Source organism: Trichechus manatus, unplaced genomic scaffold (genome assembly GCF_000243295.1).
Source record: "Trichechus manatus latirostris isolate Lorelei unplaced genomic scaffold, TriManLat1.0 scaffold00040, whole genome shotgun sequence".
Lineage (NCBI taxonomy): Eukaryota > Metazoa > Chordata > Mammalia > Sirenia > Trichechidae > Trichechus > Trichechus manatus.
In genome coordinates, this window is record NW_004443976.1 from 12742568 (window position 1) to 12755141 (window position 12574).

Sequence of the window (12574 nt, forward strand, 5' to 3'; positions counted from 1 at the left end):
CTCCGTTATAAAATGAGGATAGTGAAACCAACCACATAGGGGTATTGTGAAGATGCAATGAGATCATAAATTTAAAACTCCTTATATAGTACTTGGCCTACAGATTCCTTATTTGTCAATCTATCTTCAGTGTCTAGCATTGTGAGTTATATGACACCTTTCAATGGTGCTAGGAAGAAGTAAAAATAAAGGGGATGGTTTAACAAGGATCCTGGGAAAGGGCTGAGAGAAGAGTGAGATACACTTGGAGAAGGGGACATGGCAGAGGGTGGCCAGGGCTGGGAAGTATCACAGGAGACGTTATTGGAGGTGGCCTCAAGGATATATTGGTTGGGGAATCAGAGAAGCCTCAGGCCAATAGCCATTGTTAAGAACCAGATTCCTCAGCCCCCTGGGTTCAGTCAGCCAGAAAGTTTATAATGTAACTGAAAGAGGCTTAAAGAAATTCTTGAAGGAAGCATTGATTGGAGGAAGGAATTTCAGTTCCAGGAAAATATTTTTCTTTTCTCCCTGGGAATATGAATAAGGAAGTTGGAAACAAAGTAAGGCCTGTTCTCCCACCCTCTTCCCTCACCATGCTTATCAACTTTATTATTTAATCAGTTTAAAAAAAAATAGATATAAACTGATCCTTTGGGAAGGAAAAAAGGGATGTGAGGGATCAAAGGGGGAGAAAGTACAGGTTCTAACATTCAATGGGGAACCGTTCATTATGGACCACCCAAGAGTTGTGCCGCTCGGCAGCTCTGGGCATTCTGACCACACAGCTTTAGGGACAGTCTTGGGGACAGTCTGTTTATCAAGGGATGTGGCCCAAGGGGGATGGAGTACTCAAAAGTTACTTAAGGTGAGCAGAACTTTGGGGGCTGAGGTGGGCAAGGCGTCTCAGATGGTCACAGTGTTCTCCACCATGCTGGGCCGAACGTACTTATAGGGCAGGTCCAGGCTGGCATTCTGGACCTCAATCTCCTGGTCCATGGCAACCAACTCCTCCTGGAATTGCTTCAGCACAGCTTAGGGCTCAAGGCCTGAGAAATATTATTCTTCCTTGTGCTGCCCCGAGGCCACCTGAGGGGGAGAACAAGATGGCTCAGCTCCCTGGGGCCCTTAGCCAAGAATACTTCCCCTCACTCAAGTTGAATCCTTCCCCAGGACCCAGGCATCTGTCTCTAACCATGACAGGCTGGCATCAGCCAAGGAACTTGGTGAAAGTATTCTGCATACGGGCCTGCTGGAGAGTGAGCAGTGAGTCCACTATGTCCTTCTCTGTCACATCCTTGGAGATGGACAGGGGCTTCCGCATGGTGCATGGGCCATTAGGGATCCAGCAGTACCAATCCAGCTGCAGGTAGAAAAGCCACTCAGAAATCCAGATTGATGACCCAGACATCTGATCCCCCATCTTCTGCATCCCAGGAGACCCTGGGGGATGATCACAACAGGTTACCTGGCCCAGGTGGGCAGAAGCATGCTGACCAGTGCACATAAAGATGCACATGGTGACAAAATGGCAGAGCTGGTCCCAGGACTTTAAGGAGACAGGGAACCTGGGTGAAATGAGAATTAGAGGCTTCGAGGCCAGGACATGAGACAGGTCTCAGGCAGTGACCAAAAATTTGGAGATTCAGAAAAGAATTTGTCTTGTGGTCCTGGCCTCTAGATTCTATAGCTCACACATAGTGGGTAAGTACTCAAATGTTTATGTGCTTGGCAATCGCAAAAGGACAAATATTGTATTATCTTACTAATATGAAGTACCTAGAATAAGCAAATATACAGAGATCAGAGTTTAATAGTGGTTACCAGGGGCAAGGGGAAAGAAGAGTGGGGGGAATTATTGCTTAGGAAACACTGAGCTTTTGTTTATGGGGATGGAAAATTTGGCAAAGGTTATTGGTAACGGTTGCACAACTTGATTGATGTAATTGATCTCACCGAATTATATACATGAAAAATGTTGAATTGACAAATGTATTATCTATATTTTTACAACAGTAAAGAATTTAATAAAAAATGTTATGGACTTGGGATGAAACTTGGAGCTATGGGGAGAAAGTGGGAAAGGATGAGGGAAAATACTTAAGAAAAGTTGTATATCTGGGTTGTAGAAGGAGCTTTTAGTGCATGATCATGGAGAACACTACGCAGGGTAAGAAAGGAAGGGGGCTGGGGAAATCAGGAGTGATCTTCAGGATTTCTGGAGAAGCTCTGGAGAGGTATCGGGTCCTCAAGGCTGGGTGGCGAGAAGATGCGGATTCTTGACAGACAGATGTGAGTTGACACAAGGTCAGTGGGTGTGATGGTTTGAATTATGTCCCCCAAAAAATGTGTGTATCGATTTGGCTGGGCCATGATTCCCAGAATTCTGTGGTTGGCCTCCATTTTGTGATTGTAATTTTATGTTAAAGAGGATTAGGGTGGGATTTTAACACCACCCTTACCCAGGTCACATCCCTGATCCAACGTAAAGGGAGTTTCCCTGGTGTGTAGCCTGCACCACCTTTTATCTCTCAAGAGATAAAAGTAAAGGGAAGCAAGCAGAGGGTTGGGGATCTCATACCACCAAGAAAAGAGCACCAGGAGCACAGCGCATCCTTAGGACCCGAGGTTCCTGTGCAGAGAAGCTCCTAGTCCAGGGGAATATTGACGAGAAGGCCGACAGAGAGAGAAAGCCTTCCCCCGGAGCTGACGCCCTGAATTTGGACTTCTAGCCTACTAGACTGTGAGAAAATAAATTTCTCTTTGTGAAAGCCATCCACTTGTGGTATTTCTGTTACAGCAGCACTAGATGACTAAGACAGTGGGGAAGAATCTGTGCCTTACTCTCTGTCCCAGGCCTCCTGCAGTCCAGTCTCAGTGATCTCTCTGCACCAGGCCTGCAGCTCTGGATCATCCTTCACGGCTTCGTCACTCTTGTAGAAAAGATCCCCTTCACATACCTACTCCCCAGTGAAAAAGACAGTCAATCTTAGGAGGTCAATATAGGACCTTCTGGACCTACAATCCCTCTTGTTTTTCTACCAGGCCTATGGGGCCCTTTCTCTCTTTGTTACCCTCACCTGATGATTTCCCAAAGCCTGAGGGCATCTTGGCCATAGAAAGATGACTGGGGTGGTGGGTGAACAGGGGGTCACAGCACCTGGAGTTCTTTCTCTAGCTGGACCTTCAAGTCTTCCATCCCTGGAGGTAGCACCAGCTGGGCTGGGAGGCTGATGGAACACCTCAGGAGCATGGGGTTTGCACTGTTGAGGAATTGGTACCCAAAGAGGGCATCATCCTCCCAGGAATCAGGAACCCGCTCTAGCGGCATCAGCTGAGGAGCACGCTGTGAGCTCTGAGCTCCTCATCCCACTGACATGCCTAAGCTACCCTTTCTCCCTCTTTATATATACATATAAATATGTATATAGTTTCAGAAGGTTGTGTAACTAACCAGCCACAGCAGTCTTTTCACACGGGAATGTTTTGTTGAAATCTTTCAATCTCTTTACAGATTTTATGAAATCCAATGTCCCCTTGATGGCCAAGTCCTTCAACCTGTGGAAAGAATGGCAGTGCAGGAAGATCAAGAAAGGATCCCACCTCCCCACCCTGGAATGCAAAGTGCCTGGCCTCGACCCAGCGCTCACACTTTCGCCAGACTGAAATTAAAGTCAAAATCCTTATCTTCGAGGAATCGCTCCTTCCTGGGAAGGTCCCACTGCCTATTCCCTGCTACAGGCAGGATTAATCCGCCTTTCCAGAAGCCCCACCTGGAGAAAGAATCAGAAGTAAGCGGTGCGGCAGATTTCTCGGAGTCTTGTGGAGGAGCAGAGGCTTTCCCGGGCTCACCGACAAACCTTCCTTCTCTCCTCAAGTTCCTGTTCGCAGTGTCTCTTAAATAGGTTCTGGGGGTCATCACGGACCGTCCGGGCTGGGGCAGGCGGAACACAAGAGCACAATCCTCCCTCGACACCCTTCGGCCCAGTTCACCACCTCACCCCCACCCCCGTCCTCCTCTGCTCCATCTCTTTCACCTCCCCCCTCCCCCATCTCATCTTTCCCTCTTACATCATAGCATCCCTCCGACCCATTCTTTCTCCAGCCCTCCAGATGTCACCCTCCGCCCCTCCATCACCAGCGCCCTCGGGTAGACAGAGAATCCCGTCGCCCTGCATCCAGCCGTAGCAGGGGAAGAGGACCTCGCCTTGAGTCCCAGGACCCTGCTCTCCGATCCACTTGCAGAACCAGTCGAAATTCAACAGTCCCCTGTACTTCCGCAGCTTCACCAGCAGGAGGCGCCCCAAGGTGTAGGGAGACTTCGATCTCAAAACTCCGTTTTCTACCGGATACGACAGAACCCAGAGGCAGGTTTGGGAGTCTTCAGAGAGGACGCCTGGTCAGTGATCACGCCCCAGGAAAGACCTGACTTCGGGTCGGAGTAGCTCGGTCTGTGGGGCTCCAGCCCCTGGTCCGCTGCCGTGCCCGAGAAACTGCTGCGCGCCCCAGCCGGAGTCTCATCTCTTCTCCTTCCAGCCAAGCAGGGAAATGCCACTCTCTCTCCCGGTGCCTCTCGCTTTTCCTTTTCCTACCAGGCAGCCCACCCTCACCCGGGTCTCACTCCCTGGCCCCGCGTCCCAGGCTCTTCTTGCCGCTGAGGTCTAGCGTCCCGGGCTCCTCCTCGTCGCCCCCCCGTCCCCGGCCCCCCATCCCAGACCCTACCTCCCCTGGCCGAGCCCGGCTACGGCCTGCACCGACCTTGCCCCACACTGGCCGCAGATGCTTCCCGAGGTCTGCCTCCCAGTGCTCGCCCACCAGCCACAGCTGCACCGGGTTGCGGGAGCCCTCAAAGAGCCAGTCCCCAGTGGCCACGCGGATCGTGTACTTGCCCATCTTGCCCAGACTTGAGCGGGACTGGGGGCAAATCAACAATTAATAAGATCTGAGACCTAGCCCCGAGGAGGCCACACCCAGACCGAGTCCGTGTTGTGTGGGGGTTCCAGGTCCCCCTTCCACCCCCAGGATCCTCCCCTGTTCCGATGTAGGTGTCCCGCTCAGTTACTGTCTCTGTACTCAGGGTTCTCACAGTAGCTCCGAAAGGCTCAGCCTCACCCGTGTGCACTTGACAAACACTCCCTGACACGAGTTCCACACCCTGCCAGGACCTGGACACGCTGGCCCCCAGTCGATCACAGTTAAACACTAGCGGTCACCCCCACCCGATTTTGGTGAATAAATGGATAAGATAGCGACAGGCCACGGAGATGGGGGAGTGTTTGCAATAAAAAGTGAGTAAACAAGCCATCTTGGCAAGGATGCAGGGCTTTTTGTCGACAAGAGAGAATTGTGGGGAGGGGAAGTAGATGCGGTTTGGTGTCTAGCCAAGAGGGGGAGTTTAGAATTCCCTTTCTGGTTGCGTCATGAAGCTTTCCATTGAGCGATCCTGATACTGGCTCTTTGGGGCCAGCACCCACCTCTGAGCACCTACCATGTGCCCCTTCTTTCAGGAACCCCTTCTTCCCCACTCCGCCTTCCAAGCCTTTGCTCTCCTCCTCCTCCTGAGGAACTGTTGCTGTTGTTGTTCTTAGCTGCCCACAAGTAGATTCTGAGTCATGGCAGCCCCGTGTGTGCAGAGCAGAACTGCTCCATAGTGTTTTCAAGGCTGTGACCTTTCCAAAGCACATCACTAGGCTGTTCTTGCAAGGTGCCTCTGGGTGGGTTCTTGCTGCCAACCTTTCAAGTCCTTAAGCCTTTGGGCCACCTAGGTACAAATCCTTCTCAGCTTCCTTCTTTGTTGTTTTTTTTTTTTTTGTTGTTGTTTTTATTGTACTTGTTTACAGAACAAATAATTTCTCATTAAACAGTTACTACACATATTGTTTTATGACATTGGTTAACAACCCCACGACTTGTCAACCCTCTGCCTTCTCGACCTTGGGTTCCCTATTACTAGCTTTCCTGTCCTCTCCTGCCTTCTAGTTCTTGTCCCTGGGCTGTTGTGCCCCATTAGTCTCGATTTGTTTTATAGGCCTGTCTAATCTTTGTCTGAAAGGTGAACCTCGGGAGTGACTTCATTACTGAGCTAAAAGGGTGTTTGGGGGCCATACTCTCAGGGTTTCTCCAGTCTCTGTCAGGCCAGTAAGTCTGGTCTTTTTTTATGAGTTAGAATTTTGTTCTACATTTTTCTCCAGCTCTGTCTGGGACCCTCTGTTGTGATTCCTGTCAGAGCAGTCGGTGGTGGTAGCTGGGCACCATCTAGTTGTACTGCATTCAGTCTGGTGGAGGCCATGGTAGTTGTGGTACATTAGTCCTCTGGACTGATTTTCCCCTAGTATCTTTAGTTTTCTTCATTCTCCCTTGCTCCCGAAGGGGTGAGACCAGTGGAGTATCTTAGATGGCCGCTCACAAGCTTTTAAGACCCCAGACGCTACTCACCAAGGTAGAATGTAGAACATTTTCTTTATAAACTATGTTATGACAACTGAGCTAGATGTTCCCCGAGACCATGGTCCCCACAGCCCTCAGCCCAGTAATCTGGTCCTTCAGGGAGTTTGAATGTGTCTGTGGATCAGCTTCCTTCCTTGGATGTTCATTTCTGTTCACCCCTTCCAGGCAGCCCTGCTCACCACTCAGTTTGCCTCTTCCCTAGACCTCCTGTTCTGCTATAAACCAAAGGCCTTGAATCCACAGCTTTTTGTTTAAACTCCTTCCATCTCCTCATTTTGAAATAGTTAATCAAAATAGTTGGCTACAATTGGAAGAAAAAATTATATAGACATTCTGTTAAGGGTAATGAAAAAAATTGGAAACCGATAGGGGTGATCATTGAACAACAGTGTTAGAATTAATGTCACTGAACTGTACATGTAAAAAAGTTGAAATGGCAAATGTTTTGTTACATATATATTTACTACAACTTAAGAAAAAAAAAACACAGAGAAAGAGACCCATGTGCAAAGAAACAAGCTACCATGACTTAGGGTCAGCAGAAACCACAAATTGCAGACTCAGACCCACAAAAAGTACATACATTGAAATTATCAGACACACAATATATAATAAGAATGTTTCATAGTTTAAAGAAATAAATGGAGATATTGACAGTATGATGAAGGGACAAATGACAATCAAAACTGAGCAGGCAGTTTTTAAAAAGAGTGGAATAGTTGTGTGCCCAACACCAAGGGTTAAATCATGATTGGTCCAAGCAATCCCATTCCCTCTGCCAGTGATTGGCTAAGGATGGTCACGTGACCCAGTTCTGATCAACACGATGTAAGAGAAAGGCCGCTGGGGGCTTCTGGAAAAGATTTCCTTCCTCAGTAAACAGAAACAGAGGAAGGAAGAGAACCATTGCATTTTTGCCACGCCACCTCCTCTCCTCTTCCTACTTTGGATTTATTAGGTGATGGATGGAATAGCAGCAATAATCTTGTGACCAGGAGGAGAGCAAGTCCAAGAGAATCAAGAGGTGCCAACTCAGCACCTTGACTTTGTTAAGCTGTCAGATCAACTCTGGGTCTGCCTAATGCTAAACTTCCGTCCTAAAGAAACAATAAAAGATCTTACACAGTTAAAAAATAAGTTATGCAGACATACCTCAGACACTTTTTTATAATTTATTTATTGTTGTTGTTGTTGTTGAGAATATACACAGCAGAACATATACCAATTCAACAATTTCTATACGTACAATTCAGTGACACTCATTACATTCTTCAAGTTGTGTAACCATCTCACCCTCCTTTTCTGAATTGTTCCTCCCATTAACATAAACTCAGGGATGCTTAAGTTTCCTATCTAATCTTTCGAGTTGCTGTTGTCAATGTGATCCCATATAAGATGGTTCTTAAAACAGCACAGTGCTCAGGGCAGACATTCTTTACCAGTTAAGCTAAACTATTATTTGGTTTTAAGAAGACTCCAGGGAATATTTTTTGTTTAAGGTTTAAAGATTTTCTCAGGGCGATAGTTTCAAGGGTTCATCCAGGCTCCATGGCTCCAGAAAATCTGAATTCCATGGGCATCTGAAATTCTGTTCTGTATTTTCTTTTTTTTTAGGGTCTCTTTTTTTTTCTGTTCTACATTTTCTCCCTTTTGATCAAGATTCTTCTATAGAATCTTTGATCAGAGCGTTCAGTAATGGTAGCCGGGCTTGACAAAGGAGGCAGTTGTTCATGGCAGCAATTAACCATACATTGCGTTTCTTTCTCCTATTCCTGACTCTTCTTCTTCCTCTGCTGCTCCAGCCAAATAGAAATCAATGGTTGTACCTTGGATGGCAGCTTGCAAGTTTTAAGACTCCAGGCACCACACAGCAAGCCAGGAGATAGAACAGAAACACTAAACACGATATATTAGGCCAGTTAACTGGGATGTCCCATGAAGTCATGGCCCTAAACCTCTAAACCAAGAATCCAAAACCCATGAAGTATTTGGTTGTACAAAGCAAACTCAGCAGCTGCTCTTTTCTTTTCTCGTAAGTATATTTATCACACGACTTTGTCAATTCAGCTTTTTATAGGTGTACAACTTATTGACAGCAATTAAGAGCTGTGCAACCCTACCTTTAATCAATGCAATTTTTCCATCACTGTAAACTGAAACTCAAGGTTCCATAAGGAATAACCCCATCTTCTCCCCTCCCTTCCACCCCTGGTAACAACTAATAAACTTTGGTCTCTATAAATTTGCCTGTTCTTGTCTTTTTATGTAAGTGAGATCCTACAATATTCGTACTTTTGTGATTGACTTATTTCACTCAGCATAATGTCTTCATGCTCCATCCATGCTGTAGACTTCACTTCTCTTTCTGGCTGAGTAGTACTCCATTGTATGTGTATATCACATTTTGTTTATCCACTTATCCGTTAATGGGCATTTAGATTGTTTCCACCTTTGGCTATTGTGAATAATGCTGTGATGAACATTGGCGTACATATGTTTGTTCACGTGGCTGCTTTCAAGTCCCTTGAGTATATTTCTAGCAGTGGAATTGTTGGGTCATTTGACGGTTCTATACAATTTTTTGAGGAACCACCATACCGTATTCCACAACGGCTGTACCTTTTACATTCCCACCAGCAATGGATAAGGGTTCCAATTTCCCCATAGCCTTACCGACATTTGTTATTTTCTTTTTTTTTTAAATCTTAGTCATCCTAGTGGGAGTGAAATAGTATCACGTTGTGGTTTTGATTTGCATCTTTCTGATGGCTAATGACCTTGTGCATCTTTTCATGTGCTTGGTGGCCATTTGAATGTCTTCTTTGGTGAAATGTCTAGTCAGTTCCTTCGACCATTTTTTGATGGGATCATTTGGGTTTTTTTGTTGCTATGTTGTCGATGTTTTACATCTATTTTGGTTATTAGATTCTGATCAAATACATGGTTTCCAAAGATATTCTCCCAGTCAGTAGTTTGTCTTTTCACTTTTTTGTAAAGTTTTTTGATGAATGAAAATTTTTAATTTTTATGAGGTCCCATTTATTTATTTTGTCTTTTGTTGTTTGTGCTTTTGTTATTATGTTAGATAATCCATTGTTAAAAGCGAGGCCTGACAACATTGCCCCTGCTTTTTCTTACAAGAATTTTGTGGTTGTGGTTTTCACATCTAGGTCCTTAATCCATTTTGAATTTGTTTTTGTGTACGATGTGAGGCATGGATCCTGTTTCATTTTTCTGTAGGTGGAAATCCAATTTCCCCAACACTATTTTTCGAGAGACTCTTCTTTCCCCATCTAATGGACTTAACACCCTTGTCAAAAATTAGTTGACCATAGATGTGTGGGTTTGTTTCTGGACTCTCAATTCTATTCCATTGGTCTTATAATTTTGCTGTAAGTGAAACAATAAACGTATAGCCATTCATGAATTTTTTTATATAGGGACAAATCTTTTTCTTTGTATGTGGATCCATAATAAGAGCTCCCTTAGGTATCTCTTACATAAACCACACCAAATGAATAGATATTTACTTTAAATGGAGCTGGAATCTATAGGTTCTTATGAAGAAAACTAAATGCAGTGTCTGCCTAGATTTTTTACAGTTTTCCCCAAATCTTTTGTCTACTCCTAATTACTAACTTGACAGTTATTTTTTAAATTACTATTTGTGAAGTAAAAAAATACTCAACTTGGTTTTAATAAAAACAATATCTTTCTGTTTACACTCATATTGCCTCAGTTTCTTTATAAATTGCGTAATTACAGTAACTAATGAAACTGATGTAAACAGTTTTGAAAGCTTATACAACTATTCTTGATAAACACTACTCTACATTCCAGTGATGGCACTAGGAGATTCAGAGTCTGCCAGTCTTCCTACATGAGTCACAGACCCAATCGAAGTCAGGCTTAAATTAGCATAATTAGAGGGGTGTTTATTGACAAAGGGACAACTTACAGATGAGTGATAGGGCATGAGAAAACCACAAAGGGATAATTCAGGAACCTGGGGCTAGCAGTTGTGTAGCTGCCACCACCCTAAACCAAACCCAAACCTGTTGCCATAGAGTTAATTCTGACTCATAGCGACTCTGTAGGACAGAGTAGAACTGCCCCATAGGGTTTCCAAGGAGCACCTGGTGGATGTGAATTGCTGACCTTTTGGATAGCAGCCAAGCTCTTAACCACTCCAACATCACCAGGTCACCACCCTAGGCACACTGAAGTCAGGACAATTAGAGGAAAAAGGAGGAGAAGAGGTTATTATAAACTGGAAAGGAAAGTTATCTACAGAAGGCAACATTGAAAGGAGCAGTGTCCTTTTGTCAAGTGACACAGCCTGAAATGACCCTTTAGAGAGGGAGCCAGGAGAATAACCCTATGATATCCTGCTAAGATTCCTCACTAGGCAAACTTAACCAGAAACCAGAGGGCATGGGAGCCTTTTATTATAATCCATAAAATCAGCCTCCCAAGGAAGAAAGCAGCGTGCATAGGGTAGATACTGGGTTTGAAGAGACAAAAAGAATATACCCAGAACGTTTCCTTTCTAGTAGATACCCCTAATATTTATGGGGGCTTATCTTGGACCCCCCATCTTGGTTTTAGAGAGAAAAGAACCCCCTCTCTTCCCTCATGTTGGTAAGAGGGAGGGACATAGTTCTCTTCATAAACACTAAATTCCATAAAATGCTGGTGACTCCTTCTCTCTGTCCCTTTTTATATTGTTTAGAGTGGGGTGGTTGATGTTAGGACCATTTTGGAATTGGCACCTTTGGTAAGCTCTGCATGGTTAGCAAAATCAGAGTGAGGTAGAGGTTAGTGAGGAGTCCTCCATCCTAGGATGAGAAGTAGGCAGTAGCAAAGGAGATGGTAAGAAATTACCAATTGTCTTCTGGGACTCATAACGTATGGCCACTAAGCCAACTGTAAGGATGTCAGTCTTGTAACTCTAAGATGAAGCAGAAGAGACAAACTTCAGTTTAAGTTTTCCCATCTGAAAGCAGATAGGAAAAAGCACAATATTTATCTAACTCTGATATGTCAAACCCTTTTTCTATTATATTCAGTAATTGGAGACCACCGGTGTCAAAACAGGAGCCCTGGTGGCGTTGTATTTAAGAGCTTGGCTGCTAACCAAAAGGTCGGCTGTTCGAATCCAACAGCTGCTCCTTGGAAATCCTATGAGGCATTTCTACTCTGTCCTATGGGGTCACCATGAGTCGGAATCAACTTGACGGCAATGGGTTTGGTTTTTTGGTTTGGTGTCAAAACAAGGAATTGACGTTTAATGAATAGGGGCACCCAAATCATCTGCAACACCTGGTTTCTAACATTACAGTTGGTAAACCAAGTGAGAAAATGGAGAATCCTGGCAACTGAAGGGGATATCTGAGAATAACCAAAGATAATAGGAAATTTTTTCCCCAAAATTCGCCTTTCCACCTAATCTTGTCCCCATATGTGCCCCTAGTGATGATCAAAGATATTGCAACATTCCATTATAAAGTGCTTTCCACCATTATTGTGGGAATCCAGCACATGGGCACGAGGTAGTAATACCTAAGGACTAAATTTCCATCTACTCTCCAATCTCCGTTTATGTCCTGATGCCAAGGCAATAAAGCAGAGTTTGGCAGAGATGTGTAGAGCTTTCAGTCTTGCTGTTAAAAAAAACTTACACCCACATGGCTCAGTTCTGGACATTGTCTAAAATGAAATTGCTAAAATGAAATCATCAAATACTACACAAAATTTCTATGTGATTTCTTCCTTAGATACAGGAATCATAGGGAACATGGTTAAAAATATACATATGATATATGATTAGTATATATAACCAAACCAGTTGCCATCAAGTTGATTACAACTCATGGCAACTCCGTGTGTGTCAGAGTGGAACTGTGCTTCATAGGATTTTCAATGGCCAATTTTTTTCAAAAGTAGATATCGAGGCCTTTCTTCCAAGGTGCCCCTGGGTGGGCTTGAACATCCAACATTTTGGTTAGCACAAGTGTGTTAATCATTTGCATCACCAAGGGACTCCTAGAACCCTAAAAACATTTTACTTAAGATATCAAAAGGGTGGCTGAAAGGAACTGAATCCCAGTATGCCCTGGAGGAGGGGGATATGATATATAAATATATA

At 44.6% G+C, this 12574-nt stretch overlaps 1 protein-coding gene across 1 annotated transcript in view; it reads right to left on the minus strand.

Moving 5' to 3' along the window:
- Positions 1–885: 885 nt before the first annotated feature.
- Positions 886–12574, minus strand: part of LOC101359454 (arachidonate 15-lipoxygenase) — a 125329-nt gene continuing 113640 nt past the window's right edge. The window contains 2 exon segments of the mRNA XM_023730994.1: positions 886–1068; positions 1175–1342. Of these exon segments, the coding sequence (XP_023586762.1) occupies positions 886–1068; positions 1175–1342 (351 nt within the window).